We start from the raw sequence: 27,091 nt of genomic DNA on the forward strand, positions 1-27,091 counted from the left end.
GTGTCCAGCAGCACCAAGAGCTTCCCAGCCTGAATTCTGGGCTTCCCGACTCGTGCTGAGGCCGGTCAGAGCTGAGCAAAGCCACTGGGGTGTCAGGGTCTCCTCCCCCCGCCATGTAGCCCTGGGAGAGGGGCCCTGAGGGCACAGACACATGGGGTTTCCCGAGCCCCTGGTCAGCCTCGTTCCCCATTGGTTGGTTTGTGTTTCCCTGGGCAGGCAAGGACCCTCAGTCCAGACTGTGAGGGTTCCTCGGCAGAGCTCTGGCCATGCGGCTGGGGAAATAAACATCTCTGAAACATCTATCTAGAATCTGTCCGCATATATATTTCTTTTCCACGGGCCTCCTGGTTTGATATATGCGTGTTACGGTAATCCCCGCTGTAACACTCGGGAAAGCCAGGGTCCAGCTGGGGTAGAGGGCAAAGCCCCCCAGAGCCCTGCCAGCCAGGTTACGAAAGCCATTGCGGGTCACGCCAGTAGAGGGGCACTTGCATAACCAGCAGGGCCAGTGACGCAGACACAGCTGGATGCCGGCCAGGGCTGGATGGCCACCAGGAGGTGGGAGCTGCCTGCAGTCCTACCTCCAGGCAGCCCAACCAGCGTGCCGCCACTGAGCACACCCATGGGGGAAAGTCCAGTCCTGGGTTTGGCTGCCAGCTCCACCATGCCAGTCCCTCTTCAATTACAAATATATGGCTTGGAAACTGATGACTGGCAGGTTTCTTTACTGAGGCACCAAGGTACCATGAAACCAGGGTAACAGAGTGTGAAAAATAGAAGTTGCATTTATTTCCAAAGATGAAAATTAGCATCATTTTACATGAGGATTGCAGTGCCCAGCCAAGGGTCCTCAGCATCCCTATGTCAGACCACAGTTCTCCATCACTTTGCATTTCAACAGGAGCCCAGACAGTAACAATGCAGGAAAAATGATGTTTATGTCAAGAAGACTGTCCTTATCTTAGCTTAAGATATCCCAAAGCAGTCATTGGGAAGGAGGATGGATCTTCAGCTTCTTGGAGCATGTGTCAGAGAGCAGCACTTGCAGACCATGTCTGAATGGGCACCAGGGAGGACCAGTGACAATGAATGGTGCTACTGAGCAGCCCCAGACCCACTCCTGCTGCCTCTACATGCCTGTGTGCCAGGAAGTGCATCACCACCAGAAGCTCCCCAGGAGCAGCACCTCCACTGATTTGGGCTCTAGAAATGCTGTACAAATCCCAGGCTTTTCAATGGTCCTCACTCCATCAGCGTCCCATTTGCCTCAGACTCTAAGCAGAGGCAGATGAACCACTCCTGTATCAGTAAGTGTTCCAGGTCTTTCCAGCAGGTCAGGAAATGGTAGCCCTGCCAGGCCTGACCTTTCTAAGGACCTCTGAAAATCATGTCAACATCTGACAGCTGTTCGAAAGCTACAACCACGTCACAATGTCATCCTAAATGGATAATGTGTCCATTTCTGTCTCTCAAAAGGCAGACTAATGGCTGAATGGAAATGTTTGCTAAATGTGCTAAATGGAAATGAATGATCCTCCCCTTGTTCAGATACAGGTGAGCATTGCAGCACAAGTGGCTGCAGTGGCTCCAAGGAGAGCTATTCACTAGCTCCCTTCAAAGTCACTAACACACATAGAAGGAAAATAAAATGATTTTGCCCAAAAAAAGGCATATAACAGGTCCTTGGAGCATAAATAAGTATTCTAAAAATTACGAAGTGTCAGAAAGTAGATTCAGAGAGGTACTGAGCAAGTCAAGACAAAGTCTGGCAACCTCATAGAAGTCTTGGAAATTTTGATTCCAAAGGCAAACAGACACCTATTTCTAAATACGAAGTACTCTACTTAATCATCCCCACTCTAGTGTATATTCATATCTGAGATGAAGTGACATGCATGTTTCTTTAACAAGATGTCATTAAGTGTCACTATTGTTCCCTCTTCCTTAACTGCCTGGAACACTTTACCATCTGCTACCCAGACTTGCTGCTACTAATTTCTCCGCAAGACAGATACTGGGTTCAAGTGGCAGAGCTCCACTTTGTGAAATGCTTTAGTGACTGAAATGCTTGAAAAATGAGAGCTGAGTGCTTTGGAAAGCTATCTCAGCTATCTGTGGTAATGCTGCCTGTTTTAAACACCTAAATCTCTGCCCTACTTCATGTCAGGTGAACCTGTTTCAGGGCAGCCTCCTCAAACATGATCCCCATATTTGCCACTAGTCCTGGCTCACAGCTTCTTCCCAGGTATCCAAAAGCAAGGTGAGGCAGGGAGGGGAGAGCAGGCAAGCACTCCCAGACTGCTGCCCAGGGAGGGAGGAAGCCCCACAGCAGGTTGATGGTGGGGAGGTGAAGGGCTCCTGGTGACATGACAGGGGAAAAGGGCATCCTGGGGGGCACAAGGCATCCCACAGGAAAGCATCCAGCACTCCAGGTGATGGCATTGCTCACGGGAGAAATCAGGTGTTGGGATATGTGTGCACCAGGAAGTTCACCACTACGCTCACAGCCATCCATGCTGCTCAGAATCAAACTGCCACAGGCTTTCTCCTGTTAATGCACTGTGACACTACAGTGATTGCTGTCCATCTCCCCAGAGATGGTAGTTTCCTTTCAGAGCATGCTTTTCCAAGCTGAAAATGTTGGCAGTTAGCGCAGCAGTACCAAACACAGCACAAATGCTTTCCTGACACAGGGATGACCAGTTGGGAGGAAGTGGAGGTGGAAGGATCATTTCCACAGATCATTCTAATCCCAAGGAAGCGGAGTTTGAGGACATCATTGTTTTTATTAGATGCTGGAAAAACTTAAGTCAAAGCGTATTTTTTAGTAAGTAATAACAGCCTGCTGGTTCTGAGATTTCCACAGCATTGGAAAAGGATTAATAGTCTGGGCAGGATATTTGAAACATCAGCATCTCCAGGGTAAGAACAGGTCAAAAAACTAAGAAAAAAGCATTTCTCACAGACTATGCACCCTTTGACCTGGACCCCTTATCTCCATTTGCTCACTGTTCCCAGCTTGTGGAAACATGAGTCAGATGCACATGGGATAGCTGAGATCAATTCCTGAAGAAACTTCTCTCTTTTCATTAAGTCACATATACCTAAAATTAATAATATCTTTTGTGTATTTTCAGAAGGATTTTGCAGAAGGCTAATAGGGCTTTTGAACCACCCCAAGGAATGCCAAGCAAACACTGATTCACATTGTGGAGCTAAATCACCACTCCTCCCAGTCCTGGGAACAGAGTGGTATGCGTGGAAAACAGTTTCATGCATCATCAGCAACTTTTTTTCTTTCACAAATGCCTTCTTTATTGCCATGCAAGCATGGGCACACATGGCTAAGGAAAGCCAACACTCAAAAGAGCAAAGAAAAGCATATACAGTACAGCAGGAAACCTTCTGTCCTTCCTCCTTGGAGATCACATGAAGAGGTGGTTTGGCCTAAACCCAACTACTTGAGTCATCAGTGAAATAAAATGAATAACAAGCATATTGCACTGCCACTCATTAGTTACTTAAGGACTGCTGAGCTTGCTAGGTGGTGAGCAGCTCCAAGAAATCTGCTGGAAGATGAGGTGAGGAAGATGAGCCGCCAGCTCTGGCGAAAACTCAAGGGTTTTTCCATGGGTCACAAGGGCAGAACAGAGAGCCATCAGGGTAAGATGCACCTGAATGCCAGCAAATGCCTGACAGGAGCTGAGGACTTGGAGCTCAGAGATGGGCCCAGCTGCCTCATCTCCTGATCAGGACACAAAGCCAGCAGCTCCCCTGTCACTAAGTCTAATCTGTCAGCAGCAAAACCCAGGCTACCTATCCCCTTGGCCACTACTGTCAGGGATTTTCTTTGCCAAATCCCGCCAGAAACGGCAGGGCCATTGGGACAGTTCATGAATTCCTTGGATCACCAATGACTCTTTCCTTCCAGAATTATCTGGTCTTCTGGAAAGGGGGGGAAATGCTGGTTACAGAGGTTCATGCACAAAAAGCATAGAAATAAACTCTTAGTCACAAGTTTGCTCTTCTGATAAGGGTGCCCAGACTTTAGAGCAAACAAGCCCAGTCAGGTGCAGAGCCCAGCAAGGAACCAGGGCTCCCAGTCTTGCATGGCAGTCAAGCCTCTGTCCCTTCTATGAGTATTTAAAGTGGAAAGGATATGAATCAGAGCTGAGAGATCTTCAAGGAGTAGTCCACGTACTTGAAAGCAGAGAAATCCAGGTTCCAGCCTTTTCCCTCTGTCCTGAACAAGTGTCCTTGAGATCATTCAAAAAAATCACCAGCAAGGGTATGAGCAAAAGTCAGATTTAATATTAAACTACAAATGACAACAGATTTGTTAGCAAGTTTCACTCTACTTACAAAGGGCAACTAAGGCACCCCAAGGGGAAAGCAGGCAACAACAAAACCAAACAAAAGCCAGGCAATCAAAACAGAAATGAATTGAAACTACCTAAGTATGCGTGTGTATCTGTGTGTAAAGATAGTGTAAACAAGGATAAAAAGGAATGCGGCATAAAGCTTAACAACACTTAAACTTAACAGTACTTTAACTTAACTTATACCTTAATTTATATCTTAACCTTAACAGTCTAACAGAGAAATGACACTTAACAGCATTTAGCCTAAATTATTACTATAATTTAACTTAACTTCCAGACTTGCTATAGCATATGTGCAAACAGTATGGAGTATGCAGACAGAAACAGTCAGTGCAAGATAAGGTACCTGTGGAAAAATTTCCCTCAGAAGTCAGTGAAAATACTCACTTTGCATGCTTTTGCATCTCCTGACGGGCGAAGGATCAGGCCTTGAGGAGTGAGGGTGTTGGCCCAGAATGCATCATTGTTCGGTGATCCTCCAGGTACAGCCAACCTGAGGGTTTGCTGGCTCTGAGAGGCGTCCCCCTCAGAGGGAGATGGCTGGTCACAGGCCTGCTGCGGTCCCAGGAGAGCTCAAGGGGCCCCATCTTGGACTGATGTTTATAGGGTTGTAAGAGAGTGGGCTTCAGCCATAACAATGTTTCAGCCTGGCCACAGTTTGGCTTTTCTTTGAAAGTGTGAGAATAGGAATGTTATACCATTCAGGCCAGGGAAATATTTTCCAAGGCTGGTCATGAGAAAAACAGAAGCTCATTAAGGAGTTCCTAAGAGCAGACAGTGTTTTTTGATAAGCTCAGAAAGAACTGAGCCCAGGTAGTGTTTTCAAGGAGAAGGCCAAACAAGCATTTTCTCAGATCACACTGTAGCCTGGACGTGGCGGTGGGGGGAGGAGAGGGAGGGGATGAATGCACCACTACACCCACCCAGCCTCTCCAGCTGCTTCTCCCCCATGTTCCCAGCATTCTCTGCCGAGGCCAGGCTACTTTATTTTACAGAAAACAAAACTGAAAAAGTTAGTGGGGTACTAATTACCTACCTGTTGTTTAATTATCTTTCTTGGGGTTTTTACTTTGTTTAAAAGCATTTACATTAGAGTGTTTTGCCTAGGGAGGGCTAGATGAGCCTACACACATCCAGGTGTAAATTTAAGCACCAAGATCTAGGACCCACCTTTGAAATTGCAGCTGCTCCATACATGTCTTTTTGAAGAGAAAAACAGCATTGAGAGAAAAACACCATCAGGAGAGGGCTTGTGAGACTACCACCATCTATGCCTTGATAATCAAAAAGGAAATGAGGAACAAAGACACATAGGTAAAATTACAGATGAGAATAACAGAATTAGCACAAGCCTCCAGGGATGAAACTGGGATGAAATCAGTCAGAGCCAAGAGGGTCCAAAGCATCAGAATGGTACAAGGGATCAAACTCAACTCTAGAAATGAGACAGAAAAGCCAGCAAGGACGCAAAGTAAGTAGAAGAGAGGCAGAAAGAAAAGCTAACTGGTACCTTCATCAACCCAGAAGACTCTAGATATTCTCCCACGTTATCTCTGAACACCTAACAAGTGCCTTCCAAAATCCAGGCAAGAAGAGTGGCACCAGGTGATGAAAGAAAGACAAACAATGCACTTGCCTTCAAAGGGGAAGGAAAGTTCCTTGCACTATGAAGTCTGTGGTGAGGAACGACCTGACAATGACAAATGTGGCTGGAATGGAGAGTAACACAAAGAAAGACGAGCAAATTTGTGGCGGGCTGTAAGCAGGAGACAGTGGGGAAGAGCTAGGGCAAGGAGAGGCTTGAGGAGAGAGCAATAAGAAAAGATTTAGAAGACATGATGAGAAAGAAGCATGTCTAATTTTTTAGGGGAAAATAAAGAAAGACCAGGCCCATGAAAAATAGTCTGCAAGTAGATTAAAAGACTGCTAGAACAAGGACAGGGATCAACCAATGTTGCCCAAGCCAAGATGCACTTCTTGCACTGGGGAAAGCAGGATCAGCTGTTATGCTTAGGAAAGATAAGCACCTAGAAAGTCAGAGCTCTCATGACATGCCAGTGGAAAAGACGAGTCCCATCTTTCTGATGGCACCCTGCATTTGCTTCCAGCCCTGGAGGCCAATTAAGTCCCTGGAGAGGTGAGAACTCCCTTTCCTCTGGACCCAGAGGCATGCCTACATATGTGCCCCAAACCAAAACAGACAGAGTTTTCTAGGAGCTCAGGGAGGCTGTGAAATCCCCTTCGCTTGCAGCTTAGAACGAGGTTACATGTCACCCCACACAGGCAGTCTGCAGGTAATTCATCCTGACAGCACAAAGAACAGAGGTAAGATCCTCTCCAAAACCTGACTTCTGCTTGGCAGTGGAGCCCAGCCTGTGATGCTGCTGAACTGACAACTCCTCTGAGGTTGCTCTGAAATGGTCTTTTTTAATGCTTGCACCATACTTTTGAGGATCACCATTTATTCATATTGATCAGTCCTTGAACTGTCTGGCAGTGGCAGAGGTGGGTTGTTGGCTCCATCTGGTTAATGTGACAGGACTAGAAGCATCCTCAGCCTCCCCAGTGCCCCTTTTCCTGGGTGTCCCCCATCCTGTTGCATGGCTGGTGGAGTGGGCTGCTGGGGCTTGGGAGCCCACCAAGAGAAGGACGCTCCCATCAAACAAAACCTTCCACCCTGGTGATCCTGGAGGTCTTTTCCCACCTAAATGATTCTACTATTCTCTCTTGTCTCCAGAGGATGGCTATAACCACCCTAAGCCCACTAGGCAGCAAGTTTGACAGCAGGCACTGGAACACCAAAACACAGGGATCAGCTGCTGTGCCCTAATGCCATCTTCCTGGCAAGGGAAAGCCTGAGAAAAAGACGGATGAGCCAGGGGCGTTAAAGCAGACCCAGGTCTAATGCCATGCTGCCAGCTTGTCCTAGTTCTTCCAGCAGCATCCCTCACAGAAGGCATGTGCCTCCCCCAAGCCCCCTCGGTGGTCTGTCAAAAAAAAAAGTCAGTACTTTTTCAGAAGGAAGCCTGTTCAGATTAGCTGCCCTAATTTCAGCACAGGAATTTCGGGCTGCCCTTGGCCCCTCCGGCCTGACACAAGGTGCCGGAGCAAAGAGGACACGGGAGCCGGGGAAACAAGACACAAGAGCACCCAACAGAGGGAGCCCCAGCTCCCTGCTTTGGGGCCCAGACCCCCCTTATCAGGGGTTGCTCCACTGTTCTCTCCCCAACCCCCTCGCAGGCTCCCACAGGGGATGGTACATGCGGGATGCTGCGCTGGGAGAGTGTCCTTCTCTCCACGTGGTCCTGGGGACGTGGCGGGCGTGGGGAGGGGGATGCACAGGGCTCAGCGAGGCAGCCCAGCGCCTCTCCCTAGCGGGGCAAAGGCCTGCACGTACGGCCGCCCAACGCTGTACCCGGCGGGGCGGGGCGGCGGGGCCACTCTGCCGTGACGTCCGTGGAAGCAGAGGGCGCCCCTTGCTGACATCACCGGCGGGAAACCTCCTCCGGGCCAGACCACTTCACGGTGAGGTAGGGGAGGCGGGAGCGGCCACGGGGCGTGTTCTTCCTACCGCAGCGTCCTGCGGCAGCAGGAGCCTCGGGACGGTCGGGAGAAGCGCCGCCTCGCCGCCCTCCGTGGGCGGGCTCGGTGTGCGGGCAGCGGTGCCGAGGGAGTTTGCTTGTACCTTGTGTCTCCCCCTCAAGTGTGGGTGGTAGTGCCCGATGTACGCCCTGCGCGGGGCGCCACCGCCTCTATAAGCAGCGCCGCCGGGCAGGGGTGGGAGCAGCTGCGTAACTGATCCCGCTGTATCCCAGCCGGTTCTGCTCCGTCCCACCGGGAGCATGTACCAGAGCCCCGCGCGCTGCCTCTGCTCGGCGCTGCCCACCCTCTGCTGCACTCCCGCCGCCGCCTCGGCCTCCCGCCTGCCGCTGTCGCGGCCCCGCTCCCACCCCGCCGCCTCGCGGGCAGCAGCGGGCGGTCCGCCCGCCCCGGAGGCGCCGCCCCGCACAGGTGGGTACTGACCGAGGAGAGTGCGGAGCCGCCCCAGGCACCGCGCGGGGTCACAGCTGGGCGGCCCCGGTCACCGGGCGGCTGGTGCTGGGCTGCTGCTGTCGGAGCAGGATCTGGACTGTCCTGCCCGCATCAGCGTGTCCTTTGTCCCTTCGCCAGCCACCTCTTCGGGATTGGACCGGCTCTTGGGCTTTAAGGCAGCGGCCGTGGCGTTCGCCCACCAGCTGTGAGGAGCGGGCAGTATCGCGGCGCTGCCGGACAGCCCGCCGGAACTTCAGGGGTTTCTGGCTCGGTGTCCTCCATCTGAGGGATAGGGCACCCTCTGCACCCACATGTAGGCTGGGTGCTTGGAGTAAACCCGGGTATCGGTGGGGTGACCTGTCTGGTGAGCCCGAGGGTCAGTGTCCACGTGCCGCTGGCAGGAGCATGTTCTCAGATAGCTGAGCTGTCCTCTTTAGCGTTGCACTTTGTGTAGGATGAGTTTGGCTCACAGTGGGGTCTTTTCACTCAAGATAGTGTGTGGGAACAGCCCAGGTTACTCTACGGCAGGCAGCAGCAGCCATCAGGTCCCTACTTGTCTATACCGTTAAATAATTACACCCCGTTCTTTGTTCCCCACATGAGACTTGGAAAGTGCCCAGATGTCCTCGGGTGCTTGTGCGGACACTACCTTGGCGTGTGCCCTGCACCCTGCCCTGTGACTGTGGCCAGACCCGAATCAGGGCAATGATACACCCACCGGACTCCTGCGGTCGGATCCAGCCTTAAGGCATCTCTGTTGGCTCTGGCCATGGCTCAAGATGCTCACCTGGTGCCATTCCTTGTGAAAGCTGGGGCAGGGCAGCAAGGTAGCAGCCACCATTGCTCCAGACTTGCTGGTGGGAGAGGTAATAAGCTTTGTCATTGAATGGTTTGGGTTGGATGAGACCTTAAAGGTCCTCTGGTTCCAGTCTTTGCTCAGTGGGCAGGGACACCTCTCACTAGACCAGGTTGCTTAAAGTGCTATCCAGCCTGGGCTTAGACACTTCCAGCTGTAGAGCAGCCACAGCTTTTCTGGACGATATGTTTGAGGCTGTATTACATACCTGGCATTCAGGAGATCCACTTTCCCCTACTGCCCTCAGCTGGGGTTGGGGTGAAGTGAGTTCATTCCCTGCTGTTGCTGTTACAGGAGGGGTGTAAAAGCCAGGGTGGGGCAGGTTGCTTCCATTCCTCCTGTTGATGCCAGGCCAGGATGCCATATGGCAGGATTGAAGCTTCATGGCACTACAGGGAAGAGGAGCATATGCATCTGAGAGCTGGCAGAATTGAGCTCATGATTAATAAAGCACTCATGAGGATAAAGGTTTCCAGAGCTTGTGCCAAGTACTGATTCTCTATATTACTGGAGGCAGGATTTGAGGTTTCCTCTTCTTTCTGGTGTTGCCTGTTGAGAACAGGCAGCTTCTGCCTTGCTCTGACAAATTCTCATTGCTGTCCCAAAAAAGGTTGTACGTGTAGTATGATACCTTGTAGCATAGAATTTGTCACATGGTGCCTGTCAAGTTGTTCCTAGAACTGGGGTTCCAGGGAGGCCATCTCTAGCTGCTGCTGGCCCCTGGGGCCGTGGAGGCTGATGCAACTACCAGGCCAGACTGCAGGTATGGGGAGCCATTCACCGGGCCGGGAAAGCCCTGTGGTAAACAAGGTAGGGCTTCTAGCTGAAAGTGGTTCTGGGAGGTATGACCTGAAAGGAAGGGAAGTGAGAATGTTGTTCACCTTACCTGAAAGGTCAGGGTCCAATACCCTTCTGCAGCCCTCATCTCTGAAGCAAAGTCCTTAAAATAAAGTCTCTGACGGCTTGTTGCCTGAGCTCCTAGAAGTTCATCTCTTCTGTGCTGGATGATGCAAGAAACCTTCCAACTTTACACCCTGTTCTTAAATTTAATTCACAGTTTGAATTCTTCCCTTGCCCTTACTATGCTGAGGTACCACCCTTGCTGAGAGGAAGGAACTTTTTGATTTTAAGCACCTTGAATGGTAATTGCTGAGTTGATTGTTCCCTGTTATATCACATTAAGAGAATCACTTTTATGTTCACTATCCACTGCTTCAGTGCAAGCTCAGGAGTCTGCTTGTTCCTCTGCCTGCACCAGCACCACAGTGTCACAGCACTGGCAGAACACATTATCCCAGGAAGTTACAGATCACTTAACTTGCACTGTAAGATTTTGAAGTGGTGACCTTGTATTGTACAGCTGGACTGCTGTGGACATGGTTCAACATTGCAGAAATAACAAAATGAATTTTGTGTTTGGAGTTTTCGTATTCAGGTTGTTGGTCTGACCCCTATTCTGTAGAATACCTCAGTCTATGCTGTCACGATTTCAGCACTTTCGGGACAAAGAACTTATGCAGATCAGCAGTCATCTTAAGCTGGAATCATCCCAAGGAGCCCCCCTCCTTCAGCCAAGAGCTTTCAAGCCACCTATATCAGGACCGAAGTTGCTTAATTTACAGTCCAGACCCTCTTTCACGCAATCTTCTCTGGTTCCTCAAAAGAAGACTGAAGCTCTTTTTCCTTCCTGACACATGACTGACTTTAAAAGCTGTCAGATCAGTTCTGGGCCATAGCACAGGTTAGGCTATGCTTTATGCCCTATAAAGAGCTGGATACCCCAGGATCCCAGGGATGATGAGATTTAGACAATACTTTAGCTTTTTTTGCAGCTTGGCAGGTGGAGGCTGAACTTAGCCTTGATCCTGCTGTAACAGCTGTAAGCTGCTCAGGGCTTTGCCAACAGACCTTTGATTCCAGCTGTGTTACACCTACCTTGTCCCTTCAGCATCATCCCTCTGACTCAGATCAAGCCACAGACAGCCTAAGATCTTGCTAATGGCTTCTTGGAGGGTAGTTATTTCCCAGTATTCCTTTGGAGAGCCCCACATGAGCCATGTGCATCCATGGCACGGCAGGGGCTGTACTCAGGTGTTGACAGCACCCCTGATGCAGCAGAAAACGCTGTGTGCTTATCTGCAGTTGCAGTGCTTAGCTGTGGATTGTACCTACCCTAAAAATAGGTGAGTGGCTCCCTGTGGAGCTTCTATTAAAAGCTCGATTGATTTCTTTGGGGTTTCTGCATGGCTGCTTCGCAGCCCTGGTTGTGTGTAAACCGTACCCTTCTGTATCCAGCACAGAGCGTGCTTTCATTCCTGCTCCCTATCCTCTCACAGCTGTGTAAGGGTCCAGCTTAGGGATTTTGTGTTTTCCCTCACTATTAAATGCCATTTCTTCTACTTCAGCAGTACTTGGCTTCTTGAGAAGAATTGTACACTGAGAAAGACTGCAGAAACTGAAACACTGCACATAGCTTCCCTAGAAAGACATTTGTGTGTGTGAGCTCAAGACTGCATCTCAGTTTGAGGAACTCCTAGTACTTTAACTAAAAGGATGGAGATGAGGAGAAACATCCTATATCTAATCTAAATTCCAAGTTCACAACTTTCTTAACTGTTCCATGGGCTTACACATACAAAACACACATTAAAGCAAGTAGTTTTTAGTGTCTTTTAAAAGTATGTATTTTCCTAAATACAAGGACGTGAAGCTTATACTGCAGAGTCTTTCTTTTCCTCCTGAGTATGTTTATTGAACTGTGAGGGTATCCATCTTCCTGCCTGCCCCTCTAGCCTGTCATTATTGTACATCTGTCACCAGCTCTTATAAGTGGTAGTGCTGTAGTCCAATCTGAACATGTAGGTGTGTTGGGTAGCACCCCAAATCTGCTGCAAGATGTGAGCACAAGATGACAATTTCATCCTCTTCCTTTTTTAAGTAACTCAAATGTACAAATAAACTTACTTAAAAACCACTGTGAGCCAACAGTAGTGCAACACTGAAGTTCTTTTGCTTAAGATTCCCTTTGTAAAAGGCATTCAGAGTAAATAAGTAAGTTGAGGCAGCAACAAAACTCAGTCAGCATTGCCTCAGTCAGCAAGTTGCTGTGGTGCAAGCACTGCCCATCCTGCCTGTGTTTGAAGGAGCAAAGCCCTCTCCCTGAGAAATGGTTGGAGAGCTCTTGGGGCACACACAGTGTAGAAATACCACAAACTGTGCATAAGCCAAAGGACAAAACAGAGCAGGGACACACGTGCGTCTCCGTCCCCTGACAGCTGTGACCCCATGTAGGATAGGGAGACCTCCCTGTAGGAGACGCAGGGCTGGGTGAGGGCCAGCTGCATTAGCAGGGAGAGCTGGGGACAGCAGCTTGTGTGCAGGTCATGTGGGTAAGATGGCCAAAGGACCAGGAGGTGGCTGGGGCCCAGGGAGGACTGCAGGGAGTGCTGGAAACTGCTGAGCTGGGGCACAGCACAAAGGAGTGAGGAGATAAAGGGAGAAAGGAAGGTGAGGAGAATGAACATAAGGATGTGAAGGGGAGCTAGAGACACCGCCTTCTTCACTCCACATCCTGAGATCTAAGCCAGCAGAAGCATCTGGCTGCTTCATGCTCATGACAACGTTACTGCTTTGGGGGTAAATGAAACTGTGATCAGAGATTCCGACTAAATACTAACCTGAGGGAATGAGTCACCCTGCTGGCTGTCCTGCAGGCCATAGTCTGCAGTCTGGAGGCATCCTAGATAGGCACGGTACCAGGCCATACAGAGTGCTATCTCCATCAGAAGCCAATGGTGCACATGAAATAAGGAGCAGGCAGCATTTGTCCACTGTTGGGCTCTCTCCTATGTGAACAGGGAAAAGGTATGCTCTATTGTGGTTTCTACATGTGCAGAGTTAATCTTAGCCCTGCTATTCTGTCGGGATCCCTTCCCCCCTGCCATGTGGCCCTGGGAGAGGGGCCCTGGGGGGGGAGACATGGGGTTTCCCTGGCCCCTGGTCAGCCTCGTTCCCATTGGTTGGTTTGTGTTCCCCTGCGCGGGCAAGGACCCTCGGGTCCCGTGATTGCAGCAGTTCCTCAGCAGAGCCCTGGCCATGCGGCTGGAGAAATAAACATCTCTCCGAAACATCTATCAAGAATTGGTCCATATATATTTCTTCTCCACGGGCCTCGTTGTCTGATACACGTGTTGCAGTATCCGTACTGTAACAAATGGTGGATAATGCGAGCAGAACGATCCCCGATCCCTAAGGACGGCAACTAATTTGTGAGTAAACTCTGGATTCCTCTTCTTGGTTTTGTTTTGCTGTTCCATCTCTAAACTATGGAGGAACCGTGGAAAGACTCTTGGCTTTCAGAGCTGCATATGGACATTTATCTTAAACTTGAAAAGATTCTTGAACAACGATTTGTAAATTTTAGCTTAATTCATGCTCAAAAGGAACTGAAACATTTCCTTTCATGCTTGTTTAAGAACTTTTTCTGCATTTCTTGGGATTCAATTCTTACCAAAGACTTTTGGAAGACTGTTTGGACACAGTTAATTTCTGAGTCAAAATATATGCCGATGGAAGAATATTTTCATGAATATTATTTAATTATTGAGACTGTTGAACAATGTCAGCTGTGTCCTGGTGAAGGGAAGCCTGGCTCAGAGTCTGTGTGACCCAGGCCACGTGGACCGAGAGCTCTGCAAGCAGCAGCGAGGCAGTTCCTGTGCACGGGCGGCGCAGCGTGAGCTGCAGTGTCGACAGCAGAGCGAGGCGCGGCGGGAGCCGGGCAACCCGGCAGTGTCCCCCCGGCCCCACGCAGCGCGTGGTGGAGCGAGCCCTGGGAACACCTGACGGAGGGGGGCGGCGTGCGGGCAGCTGCTGGTGGCGGTGGCAGCGGAGCGGAGCCACGCCTAGCTGAGACGCGCGCTGGAGCAGGGCGCAAGGGGGCTGTCGCTTGGGGGCCCGGCCATGATGTGGGTGCGGCCCCAGGCAGCAGCAGTGCCGCTGAGAGCAGAGGCGGTGGCGGCGCGTGGGAAGCTGAGTGGCGTGGCCTGGCCCGGCCCACGCAGCCCCGAATGAGATCCCAGGAAGAGCGCGCAGGCACGAGCAGCCCCGACGGCCCTGGCAGCACTGACAACCCTGGCAATTCCAACACAGGAGTGAGCGAAAGTAAAAGAGAAAGCAAAAACGCAGCGAGACAGAAAACAGCAACCACTCGAAAAAAGGAAAAAATCACCATAGCTAAGGTTTTAGGAATAGTAAAATGGTATAATGTTAAACAAAATTATGGTTTTATAACAGGATGTGACAACCAAGAAGACATATTCGTTCATAGAACTGCTATTAAAAAGAATAACCCTGAAAAATACATCCCAAGTTTAGGAGCTAGAGAAGTAGTAGAGTTCAAAATTGTGCAAGGTAGAAAAGGGTTACAAGCAACAGAGGTCACTGGGCCTGATGGTGTTTCTGTGAAAGGCAGTATATATGCTAAAAACTGTAGTCATGTTAGACAATATTTCCATTATAAGCCCCCCCTACAGTCTCCCTTTCCTAATCCCACCTTTCCCTTTTATCCTATATCCTGTTACCCCCAGTGTATTCCCAATCCGTTTTTTCACCCATGGTTTCCCTCAAAACCATACCTTTGCCAATTGTTTCCCCAAAAATCCCTCTCCAATGCCGAGTGGGGGATGAAGAGGGGGAGGGAAGAAATTAACCTTTGTTGTTTAGAGTTCCAACAGGTACAAATAGAAGAAACCCTCTCCTGCCTCAGTTTCCCCACAAAGCATGCCTGGAGAGTCCTGTCTCCCTTCTGTCACCCTTAAGATGTTCCAGAGAATCTGTTTGGACATCTAAAGACTCAGGAGGGTGGCTTGTTTTGTTTTGAAACTGTTCTTGTTATGTTTATCCAGTTGTTTTCAATGTTAAGTTTTAAATCTCTTTTTGTTAAAAATGAACGGGTGAAATGTCGGGGTCCCTTCTCCCCCTGCCATGTGGTCCTGGGAAGGGGCCCTGGGGGGGAGACACGGGGTTTCCCTGGCCCCTGGTCAGCCTCATTCCCCATTGGTTGGTTGTTTTGTGTTCCCCTGCGTGGGCAAGGACCCTCGGGTCCCGTGATTGCAGCAGTTCCTCAGCAGAGCTCCAGCCATGCAGCTGGAGAAATAAACATCTCTCTGAAACATCTATCTAGAATCAGTCCATATATATCTCTTTTCCACGGGCCTTGTTGTTTGATATGCGTGTTGCAGTATCCCCACTGTAACACTCTTCTGGTTGAAAGACTTCTTTATTGCCTTAGAAGACAGCAGCATGATGTCTTAAACCAGGCTGTTGGCAGGCTGCAGCCCCTGATGACAGGCAGAACATGAGACTGAACAGGACTAACCCTATCTCTGCATCCTTCTTATTTTGTCTCAGACTCAGGAACAGGCTCCTGCACAAACCACCAATGGCTGCAACAAGGCACCCAAGTGATGAGAAGACTTGTGGTGGACCAGCTCTAACGCCTGTTTTTCCCTTGCAGTGTGTTCCATGGGAAACAGCACCAGCCGGCTCTACAGTGTGCTCGCCAAGACGCTGAGCAGTGGTGCCGTGTCCCAGCACCAGGACTGCCTGGAGCAGCTGGACTCAGCACGGCTGGATCCTTTAGACCCCAAGGATTTGCTGGAGGAATGTCAGATTGTTCTGCAGAAGCGGCCGCCCCGGTTTCAGAGGAACTTCGTGAACCTGAAGAAGAATACTACCTGTAACCACCGCCCCATCCGGGTCATGCAGTGGAACATCCTTGCCCAAGGTAGGAGATGCTTGTGAGCTCAAGGTATGACCTTGAGACCAAATGCATGAATGAAAACCCTGGCAGAGCAAAGGGAGAGGAGTGAACTACATGAGATACATGAGACTGAGGGCCAGGGGGAATATTTTGAGTACTTGAAGTAGTGGCTTTCCTTCTGTCCCATAGGAGAGAAAAAAAAGTGTTTCCTCGCAACTCTGAGGCCGAAGGTAGCCCTGAATTCCTATCCTAACTGAATACAGTGTATTCTAAAAGCTGTGACCCATCAGTTTTATAGATGGTTGTTAACCCCAGAGAAGACTCATTCTTTTCCTAAATTTTATTTGTAAAGTTTCTCTTCAGTTTCTGATTACCTTATTGGTGAACTATCTAGAAATTCAGATCTGCTATGGGAATTCTCAATGCTTAAAAATAATTTTAACTGGTAGTTTTGAGTCAAGGCTGTAAATTGACTTGTGCAACAGCCTCATCTTAAAATCTTTTGGGGTGGGAAATTCCCTTCGTAGGAACTGCCTTACCTTTTGCAGTTAAGTCACTTTTAACCCACTTCCTTCTATTTTGGCTTAAGCTGCAGCAGCCGCATGTGGAAGTACTTGCTCTTGTGTAGTGGGCAGAGGGGGGAAAACTTTTACTTGTATCTGTAAAAGGAACTTAATTTTTTTGGAGTGACTCCAGTGACTTGAGGAGGGGTTCTCACACCCATTGGTAAATCTGGTACCCTTAAAGTAACCAGCTACTCCTGAAAAACCCATGACCTGCATTTAAACTGATAAAACCTGGAGGATGACAGGCTGTTTCAGCTATCAATAACTTTTGGGTTTTTTGTCCCCCCTCCCTGCTGATTCCAGCTCTTGGGGAAGGCAAAGACAACTTTGTTCAGTGCCCCATGGAAGCTCTGAAATGGGAGGAGAGGAAATGCCTCATCCTGGAGGAAATCCTTGCATACAAGCCCGACATCTTGTGCCTTCAGGAAGTTGACCACTACTTTGACACCTTTGAGCCGCTCCTCAGCCGCCTGGGCTACCAGTGCACTTTCTTCCCAAAGCCGTGGTCACCGTGCCTGGATGTGGAGCACAACAACGGGCCAGATGGCTGCGCCATGTTCTTCCTCAAGGAGCGCTTTGAGCTCGTCAACAGTGCCAACATCCGGCTGACGGCCATGAAGCTGAAGACCAACCAGGTGGCCATAGCTCAGACACTGAAGTGCCACGAAACTGGGAGACTCTTCTGCATCGCTGTCACCCACCTGAAAGCCCGCACGGGCTGGGAGAGGTTCCGCTCTGCTCAGGGCTGCGACCTCCTCCAGAACCTGAAAAATATCACCCAAGGAGCGAAGATCCCCCTGATTGTCTGTGGAGACTTCAATGCAGAGCCAACTGAGGAGGTCTACAGGGAGTTTTCCAACTCCAGCCTCAATTTAAACAGTGCATACAAGCTGCTGAGCCCTGATGGACAGTCGGAGCCCCCCTACACCACCTGGAAAATCCGGCCCTCTGGAGAGTGCCGGCACACACTGGATTATATCTGGTATTCCCAGCATGCCTTGAATGTGAATTCAGCCCTGGGCTTGCTGACTGAAGAGCAAATTGGGCCCAACAGGCTGCCCTCATTCAATTACCCTTCCGATCACCTGTCCCTCGTGTGTGACTTTAGTTTTAATCAAGACCCTGACAGACTGCTGTAACGTCTTGGAATGCCACCTGGTATTGCAGTGTCTGAACTCGCCAGTCTTTTATTTTAGAGAAAGCCTTTGAATCTGGATGCTATTGAAAGATGAGGAAATACTGTTGACTAACCATTAAGGCACTTGCTTGGAGTTAACACTTGCTGTTCAGCCCTCAATGTGCAGCCTTCTAGGGAGAAAGAAAGAAGCCAGTGTTCTCGTCATGGTCTTCTTGCCATGTCAGGATTTGAAAACTAGAAGGCAAATGAGCTCTATCACTAAGCCCCCTGTTTAAAGATTTAATCCTCTAATGAATATGGAGGCCTTAGTGTTTAAATCAAAACACTTCTGTTTGTGAAACAACTTGCCCTGACAGCATGCTAATTTTATTTCTTTCATGTTAAGCTTCTGCAAGTACCAAAGAGAGTGAGGTTTGACTACCCAGTGAGAGTCTCTTAAATCTTTTTCTGTTGCAATATGAAGGAAGTTTAATGCAGTTTAGACAAAAAGCTAAGCTCATAGTAGTGTGATCTTGTCATTTTTCTATGACCTGAGATGACAAATTCATTAGAAGTGTGAGGAAGGCCCCCTCCAGTAAGAGCAGGTGAGGAAACAGAGGCTATGACCTAGAGTAATACCGTCACTTTTCCAGAACTGTGTGCATGTGTCTGTCACATGGATATAGCCTGTAGGCATGTACACAGTGACTGTACCTTCATCTTTTCTATGCTTCGCTCTGGAGGACACAGCTAACCAGGGACTACTTCTTCCTCTGCTCTGCGTATTATTTTTCTAAATGATTTAAATTTGTAGTCTTGTCAATCTTGCCGTTTCTGTAAAGGGCCAATCTTAATGTTGAAAGATTTATTTATCTTCAGAATCTAAAGCTACACTGGAACGTGTTGTAATTTATTTATTGAGAGAAGTTGGTGATCCTGCATCTGATTGGAAATTGTACAGTGATAGTGTTCAGGAGCCTCTTCCTGTGACCATCTGGGTTACAGCAGAGGTGTGTTAGTATAGTAACTCCTGTGATGCTCACTGGTGACATAGGAATTGCATATATGGATTGTAAACATGCCGTTACGCTGGAAAATGACGTAGGAAGAAAGGAGGGAAGAGAGACAACAGTTGGGAGTTGGGCTGACATTTAGATAGTTGAGGAAGATATGGCAGGGCAAATAAAGCAGTATTTCCATGTGAAGTAGGGTGCATAGTAACCCTTAAATGTTCCAGGTTTTTATTAATAAAACACTTTAGAAAGAAGTTTATCTCTGCTGCTGTCTTTCTCACTTCCCTGTTCCAAGTTCCTGTTGCCAAGGAGGTGACGTCTCAATTAGTTTGAGCTTCAAGTTGGTGCTAATGTTTCCCCTTCCAGGCCTCTTTTTCCCCACCCCTAACCCTAATCTCAGGGTGCCATGGCTGCTTTGCCTTCACAGCACACATTCTTTCTCCAACTTGGAATGTCCAAATTTCACAAGTCTGTAGGGAAGGGCGTTACCCTTAGCTGTTAAGCTGCTCACTCTTCTAGTTAAGAGAGGAAACCTACACTGAATTACTGTAAATATTCCCCTTTCCAACAGTTGTGTGGAGCTACAAACCTAGCTAGTCCTGCAAAGCAGGGTGCAAGAATTCCTCCCTGAGGGCTGCTAAGTGTGCCTGGGAAGACTGGTCCCTCACAAGATGCAGCTGTATCTGCCACTTTCTTTTAAAACCGCATTTGAAAAGAAGAAACGCAGCAGGTATGAGCTTTACACAGCCCATAAATTACTGTACTTGCATTGCTGAGAAGGGAAATACGGAGTCTGGTGACTGGAAGTCCCAAATTCCCCCACAAACACTCCTCATTAGGCAAACAAATGAAGTGCTCTTGCACAGCTGTAACACACTCTGCACATGTTCCTGACCCTTTCAGGATGAGGGCAATGGTCTACTTCCAAGCAGAGGCCCCTTCAACCAGCCTGGGATTTATGTGGATTTGACTTTCCTCAGACAGAAAGGATTTTACAACCAAGGAGACAATGGCCTTGGTTAATACTCCTACCAGGCACATGCAACAAGCCAGCACCTCCTTTGGCTGGAATTTCAGAAAGATCAAACTGTGTCCCTGGAAGCCATAAGGGTGGCACTTTGGGGGAGATTTTGGGCCAGAGATGCAACACTCCCAATACTCCACAAAAAGACTGAGCATTGCTCCCATGTTTCATACCAACTAGACACTGACAGCTTCTTTTTCATGGTGCTGGCTGCCCTCAGTTGTGCAGAGGGGGTGAGATGCAGTGCTTCTCCTTTAGTAGTATTTTCTCCTAGGACCTTCCCTCAAGTGGTCTTGCAAGGAGGAGAAATAATGCAAGTGCCCATTAATTGATGTCTGTAGTCATCTGCAGCTAAACACTTCTAAAATCAGCACCACAATGTAGACCTATAAGACGGTACCTTTAATAAGTCAAATCCTTGCTCATCTACCACAAAAAGATACACCAGAAGCTGGAGTTTCCATCCAGACTCCTTTTGGCAGTTTCTGGAAGAAACTATACTTGTGGTAGAAAGCCCTAAACTGAGAACAAAGATCACATTTGTATTTAAGAACAAACTAAACCATAACCAAAAACCCCAACACTCCCACCAAAAAGCCCATGATTTCATTTCACTTTTGTATAAGGAGCTCCATTTTCCTCAGGCCAGTCAAGGTGTCCATCAGGGCAGCACCTTTCCCACTGCCAGAGCATAGAGCCACAGGCCCAATTATGGAAGGCTCTTTACCAGCAGGAACCAAACTATCACAGCTGCAGAATTCCCATTGTCACTTTCACAGTGGAGTATTTTGTATCTTATCATTCTTAAGACATTTTAGTTCATACCCTTGCCTGCAACACTATCCTAGAAAAGAAACCAAACTGTTGAGAAAGAGCATGATTTGTATGATACTGCCATCACTGCAGAACCCCTTCTGAAGTGGAAAGGGCTGGGATTCTTCTTTCATCCTGGACATGTTACGATAGATGTTCACTGCTTCATCTCTAAAGGGTAATTCTGAAGGCAAGGAGGGGTGGAATAACTGAAAAGGCTGGGGACTCTTCCCATCTCAAGGCAATTTTTAATACTGTCATACTCAGAAAATCCCTGCTATAGCCCAACGGTGAACCCTTTCTGCTGTATTTTAATAAAAGGTAGACAGCCCACAGAAACTAACTGGTAAGTTCTCAGGCAGCTTCACCCTTTTATTCCAGTACATGCCATAATTTATTTTGCAGACAGACTCTTTTGGAAAACTTAAATGGATTATTGCTCTTACTTTGATACAGCAAGAGGCAAGCCTGCAGCACTGAAATACTTTTGCCAGCTATAAATATCAGTACACTAAATATTTTTCAGAAGAAGCAGAAAGGATATTTTTTCCTATGTAGCAGTATGACTGAGTAAAAATGTCTTCCAAGCTCTTCTTATGGCTGTACACCTTATAAGCACATTAAGGCTAAAAAAAGTCTCCACAGATCCCTTATTTTCATCTTGAATACAGGCTGCCTTAGCTTTAGCAGTGACACTTTTCCCTCATTCTCAAGCAAGCTGCAGGAAGAACTGACCCATTTGTTTAATTTGCTGAAAGGCAAAAGCTGTTGCAAGCTTATTAAAACACTATCTCTTGTGGAGAACAATTAGATTCCGAGTACATAGTGTCACTTGGATCTTCTTAATAAGCTTAACACCTGCTATTTGAACTGTCTCTACAAGGCAGAATTGCACTTAGCTTGTTCTGGCAGCAGCCAAGATCCCTGCTGGACATGTGCTGAGTATGAACTGAGGCTTCAGGCACCTCTCCATTTTCTCAACTCCTGACTGCCCCTGGCTCACTCATCCCTGATCACCTCAGGTGTAATTCTCCAAAGCCCTAAAATTGATGAGATCAATTAGCAGAGCATCCCAAGAGCTCAGCCTTCCTTTCAGCATGCTTTACCCAGACAACTTGAGTTGTGTCAAGGCCCAGAACCCTTCACTAGGAAAGATGTGCAAGAGAGAGCTAACAAAAACAATGGTCTCTGGAATGGGATTCCCCTTTCAACTTTTCTTATTTTTGGTACTCGGTCATTTACTCTGAGTTGCAACTCACAGTTAAGATTTTTTTCCCCTGTGGATTACACAGCATCACCCTTTTCATTCTGTAACTTAAAACAGTGGATTTGAAAAGTAAAAATATTTGTATTTATCTGCAAAATTAGTGATACCATGACTGTATATGTCTCAATGCCTTCTGTGTAAAGCGTGCTCACTTCACGCATGTTTAATTCCACCCACACATCTAAGAGTTACTGCTTGCCAAGGATGAGTTAAGCCTGGACTCTTCTACGTGAGCCACCAGCTTCAGATGTACAAGGGAGTCCTGCTTTCACACATATATAAAACAGGTTCTTCAACGGGATTGCAAAAGTCTGGCAGTATAGCTAGATACTAACTGTTGAAATATTCTAGTGTTCTTTTCATCTGTTTCAGATGTTACAAACCTGACCAAAGCTCCCTCATCCCGAGGTCACATCCTCCAATACCACCAGTAAACACATACTAATTTACACAATCAGGTTAAGTTGCCTTTCCATTTCAGTTACAGCACATCCTCACACAGAGATTCTCACAGCACTTCATGAACTCCTGGTAAATATCCTCTGGCAGCCAGTATCATGTGCCACTCACTGGTGGCCAGGGGAAAGAGCCAAAGGACCATCACCAGTTCCGTGGCAAGATGCAGCACTGGCATCTCAGAGCTGGCTACGAGCTGACTACCCCACTAGTAGCGGAGATGTGTGCACCTTCATTCCTCTAGTCTTTGCTATTACATAATGAAGTCTTGGTATTAAGAGGAGGTTATCAGGTGGAGATCCTTATCTAATTCCAAGAAGATAGTTTGTCCCCATTTGACTTCCAATGTATCTAAATTAGGTGTTGGAAAGGTCTTAATTACAAATACTCAACATAGATATTTCACGCTCTGAGATATAGCAACTCTTTCAGATGCAATCAAGTAATAGACGCTTAGAAAAGGATTTCTTGCAGACTGGACTTAAAAATGTAGGTTTAAAAAGACTTGTTTCTCTCTTCTTGTCTGACTCAGATTTGTTTCACCTGCCTCTCTTTACACTGCTCCATTTCCCTTTACCCAGAACATTAGTGCCTCCCAGACTGCCAAATTGAGTGATTGCCCAGCTTCCCCTACTTCCCTTTCCTACATCTTTCTTAGAAAAAAAAAAAAAAAAGTCCTCTTCTTTCTCAATTTCCTTGCATGAAGGCTCTTTGTCCTCTACCCCATGCCAGAAACACAGTTCATGTGTAGGAACCTTTGATTCTTTGGGTTGCTGCAAGTGGAAGGGATTGCTGCCTTATACACAATCTTTTATCTGCTTCAGCTTTATTTTGTTCTTAAACTCCACTTCCCTGCTTAGGAGTATGAAAAAGAATACTTTTTCCAGAAGCCTTTCATAGTCCCCCACATGCTGGCCTGGCTGTATGGAGCTATTTCCACATTTCTTACCAGTTGAAGGGAAGAATGGGCCTTGATGCTAGGACTCTACAAGTAACTTGATTCTCAGCATGTAAGTATTTAATTCTGGTGTCTTTTAGCGTTACAGAAGACCTCAGTTCCAGACATCTGTTAAAATTGCTCCTCCAGACATGAAGTACTTAGATGATCATTTAGACTTCAGTAATTTCAAGATACCCAAGTTCCTGCCCTGAAGACTTTCCAGGGCATATCACTAGGAACTGGGGGTCCACTGGGCACCTGACTACCCAAAGCCTGATGTGCCAGTGTGGTCCCTGTGAAAACAAGGTAAGCTACATTTCAAGCCATGCACATGGACTGGAAATATGGAGCTAATATCTGGTGTAGCTGGAGGAGCAGCTAGGTAGTTCACAGAGCTCATATGTGTGCTCACCATGCTGAAAAAGTGGAAGAACTAGACTCCTGTCAGAAGCTACCTCATCAGCTACAGCAAGCTTCACAGGTATTTAAACAACTGAGTGAGCGAGCTGGTCAGCCCTTTGAAGCAGTGAGGAGTCCCAAAATTTCACACTGTATCATCTATATTAGAATAAATGCCTGGAAGATTTCAAATAAAAAAAGAAGGTTAACAGGTTAGTAGAAAGGAAGAAGGAAAAAATAAAAAGCAGACCAAACACCATTAAATTTTCTTTCTGTATTTCAGTAAAACCTACTTGAATACACTTTTGAAACAAGAGTACAACAAAATAGAATATACTTCAAACGTTGAATATACAAACTATTATAGTTCGTTCTGAACACTGGTACTTCCCTCTTAACTTCAACTAAAAAAAAATGTACAGGTTTAGAACTACCTGACAAAAGCTCATGCTGGGTGTGACCTTTGAAGTGAGAGTAGAGCTGAAACTGAAATGTATGCACAGATGTCAAGGCTAAGTGAGAGATACAGGCATGGTACAGCAGAAGGCAGAAAACCTGCTGCTACTTTGTCCACGATTAAGAAATTTAGACAGACTTTTAACTACCATACAAAATATGTTACATGTCATTCTATAACAATACTGTGCTAGGTACAAGGTCTTTAAAAAATTTGTTTTAATAAAAAAAGCTTTACACAAACAAGCCATTAGCTTATTTCAAGAAAGATAACTGAAAATCAGTCTAAGGCTTTCAATTTGAACCTGCTTAAGCTGTATGATACAAAAATCCCTCTAGGCCTCTGTCTTCTTTTAGAAGTTCTTTAATCTCCTTTATTTCACTTCCTACAATACCTAGTAGCATAGTTTTTCACATAGCACCAGTTGAGTACTGTGGGCACACAGTAGTAATCGCTGGTATGCAGAAAAAATACATCAATTTTGCCATTTGCGTAACAATGAAAACTAAAAACCAAGGCAAACCTCTCACACAGCTCTCTCTTAGTGTTTCAGGTCTTAGTGTAACTTGGTAACCAGTAGCGTAGTGAAATTGTTTGGTCCCTTTTCAGCCCCTCTTTCCTTCTCCATAGGTTCAGCTGTTTCCCAACTGGAAAGAGGCAGTTTTTAACTGCATATCAATGTGGTTTAATTCCCACTGAAACACAGGAAAATAATTTTTTTTCCAGTAAGTCTTCAACATATGCATGTTTATTAACATTCCAAAACTCTCCTTTATGACTTGGTGATAGCCATCTACATCCCTCCCCCAATTATGTCAGTATATTCAAAACCGTAACAGTCAGAAGTCCATGCTGGAAGAAACCTATTCTTCATTTCTCGCATGTGATGATTCCTTCTGTTTTCATTGTTACAGGAAGGGCAATAGCTGAGGGTGTGCTAACTACTACTACATGGGTCACAGTCTTGCTTCCATCTGCTGGCTTCTCTTCTTTTACCAGCTGCAGTGTTTTCACTTCACATTCCTGTTTTGAAGCTGCTGTGTCCGATTTAACTTCTGGACCTTTGAGAACTGCACTAATCACCCTGGGAGGAGTCTGGCCAGAGGTCTGCTGAGCAGGCATCGATAGTCTCATTACTGGTGTCCCATGAGCTATGGACACTGGGGTTAGTGCTCTAACAGCCAATGGGGCTCCCACAATGTTGATACTTCCTGACCCAGACAGGCCCGTTTTTGTTTGCAACTGACACTGTGTGAGTTGTGTGGCAGGGATTGTGATGATTTTGGCGGGCTGCATTGTGATTTTGTCTCCATTTTCAGCAGAGGCTGGCATCACAGTAGGGATTGTCTGGATTACTACCTTTGGAGTTGTTGCTGTGGTTGGACTTGTGTTGGTTATTAACGGTGACCCTGCATTTACTGACTGCACTGCCACCGTTGAGATTTTCTGTCCCAGAGAGGTCATGACAACGGGCACTTGCATTGCCACACGAACAGTCCTACAAAATAAATGTGTGTGTTTAGGCCAAAACACAGGGCATCCTTACAGATGACAAGGACAGACAATTCTAAGAGAGACAGATTTTTAGTTGGTTCTGAAAAAAAACTAAACCAAACCATATCACAACAAAAAAATGAAAAAGCCAAACCAGCAAGCAAAGAACCTACTCCCAAACCTTTTGCACATCTAGCAATAGGACTTTGGAAATTTAACAGCCCCATTAACACAAACCTGGGAGGTGTTGTTGCTGGGACAGTAGCAGTGGTAGTAGAAGGACGAGATGAGGATGTGTCATGAGCTGATGAGGCAATATTCACAACTCTGGTGACTGCTTTTTCTGTTCTGGTACAGCTTAACTGAGAGGAATTTTTTCCTCCACGTGCAGAGGGTGCTGCTTTTAAAAGGTTTTCTGCAGATAAAGACACTCTTTCCAGGGACTTTTCATCTGTAGATATTGACAAATCCTCATTGCAGGACTCACTTTTGTCATCATCTATGACAACTATATTTTTTGGCATCTCCTTAAACTGATATACAAGCCTCTGTCCCTCAACTTTTGCCAGGATTCCTCTTTGATAGTAGTATCTGCAAGGAAAGTACAATTAAGTAGTAAGCAACATAGTGACAGATTTTAAAGAAAATCTCAATCTGTGCTAACAAGAAAACCTGAAGTAATCACAGTAAAATCTATGATAAAAGGAGGTATGGAAAGAAGCTGTGAGAACACACACTGGCAAAGGATCTGAGGGATCTACCTGAAAAAAATCTGACCTTTCAAATATATACTTCAGAAATTAAAATTGCAAATTTATTGGTAACATAAAAAGTTATAGGGACTGCAAGACTGAAGGCTAAATCTGCAAGAGGGTAAAGTTTTTAAAATTTCAGAACGGTTATATTTCTATGGGCAAAATTAAGAATCAGATTTTAAAGTGTAGTAGGTAACTTCAGAATCTAAAAATTTTTACCTCAGAGCTCTTCCCATAGTCTCATAGTTCATGTCAGGTTTGTTTTTGTGTTTTCCCCAGAGTCTGGAGACAGCTTTTGAATCCACAAGTTTAAAGATTCCCTTCTCTCTCTGAGTCCATTTAATATATCGAGGACATGTATTTTTGTCCTGAAGAAGGTCCAAAAGGAACTCCCATAAGTACGTTGTATTTCCTATAATCAGAAAGCATTCGTGTGTTAGAAAGCCACTTTTAAAAATAACAGAAAGTTCTCCATATTTAGGTGACTCTTCATGACCTGCGTTACAAGCAATGTTACACAGAGGATGTAACCAGCATATATTCATTCATTCTGTTAAGTTTATTGACATTTCCATAAATATTTACATTCTGAAAGGAGTTGATCCAAGTGATCTGCTATACAGCACAGGAGCCTGTTCAACACCCATTCTTCAGTTCTTGAAAAGAAGTATGGGAGGGTGTTCCAAGTCAGTACCTATCTATTCAGCAGGACGAGCACTCAGAATTTTCTTCTCATATTTGATTAAACAGGGCATGA

At 46.8% G+C, this 27,091-nt stretch overlaps 2 protein-coding genes and 1 long non-coding RNA gene across 7 annotated transcripts in view; 1 reads left to right on the plus strand and 2 right to left on the minus strand.

Moving 5' to 3' along the window:
* Positions 1-767: 767 nt before the first annotated feature.
* LOC104697281 lies at positions 768-7,921 on the minus strand. 3 transcript variants are annotated; one of them, XR_753155.3, is made up of 3 exons: positions 5,553-7,921; positions 4,770-5,049; positions 768-4,256 (listed from the first exon to the last, which is right to left on the minus strand). It is a non-coding gene; the product is annotated as an uncharacterized LOC104697281 (long non-coding RNA). The 3 variants fall into 3 exon arrangements; XR_753156.3 differs by having other exon boundaries at positions 4,770-4,975; positions 5,553-7,918; XR_002048190.2 differs by having other exon boundaries at positions 4,770-7,919.
* Positions 7,922-8,116: 195 nt separating this feature from the next.
* Positions 8,117-18,988, plus strand: NOCT (nocturnin). The gene is made up of 3 exons (XM_039550348.1): positions 8,117-8,393; positions 15,788-16,057; positions 16,903-18,988. Exons 1-3 carry the CDS (start codon positions 8,225-8,227, stop codon positions 17,736-17,738), a joined length of 1,275 nt encoding a protein of 424 aa, XP_039406282.1. The 5' UTR covers positions 8,117-8,224; the 3' UTR covers positions 17,739-18,988.
* A 4,894-nt stretch (positions 18,989-23,882) lies between these two features.
* The window catches only part of ELF2 (E74 like ETS transcription factor 2), a 36,666-nt gene continuing 33,457 nt past the window's right edge, over positions 23,883-27,091 (minus strand). For all 3 annotated transcript variants that reach the window (XM_039550346.1, XM_010412100.3, XM_039550347.1), the window contains 3 exons: positions 26,554-26,746; positions 25,817-26,170; positions 23,883-25,583 (listed from right to left, as the gene is read on the minus strand). In XM_039550346.1, the coding sequence (XP_039406280.1) occupies positions 24,956-25,583; positions 25,817-26,170; positions 26,554-26,746 (1,175 nt within the window). In that variant the 3' untranslated portion in view covers positions 23,883-24,955. The remainder of the gene's footprint in view (positions 25,584-25,816; positions 26,171-26,553; positions 26,747-27,091) is intronic.

This window comes from Corvus cornix, chromosome 4 (assembly GCF_000738735.6).
Source record: "Corvus cornix cornix isolate S_Up_H32 chromosome 4, ASM73873v5, whole genome shotgun sequence".
Classification (NCBI taxonomy): domain Eukaryota; kingdom Metazoa; phylum Chordata; class Aves; order Passeriformes; family Corvidae; genus Corvus; species Corvus cornix.

Coding starts and splice junctions, on each gene's coding strand:
- NOCT (XM_039550348.1), top strand. CDS start 8,225: ATGTACCAGAGCCCCGCGCGCTGCCTCTGCTCGGCGCTGCCCACCCTC. Junction 8,394..15,787: donor GGAGGCGCCGCCCCGCACAG/GTGGGTACTGAC, acceptor TTTCCCTTGCAG/TGTGTTCCATGGGAAACAGC. Junction 16,058..16,902: donor GTGGAACATCCTTGCCCAAG/GTAGGAGATGCT, acceptor TGCTGATTCCAG/CTCTTGGGGAAGGCAAAGAC.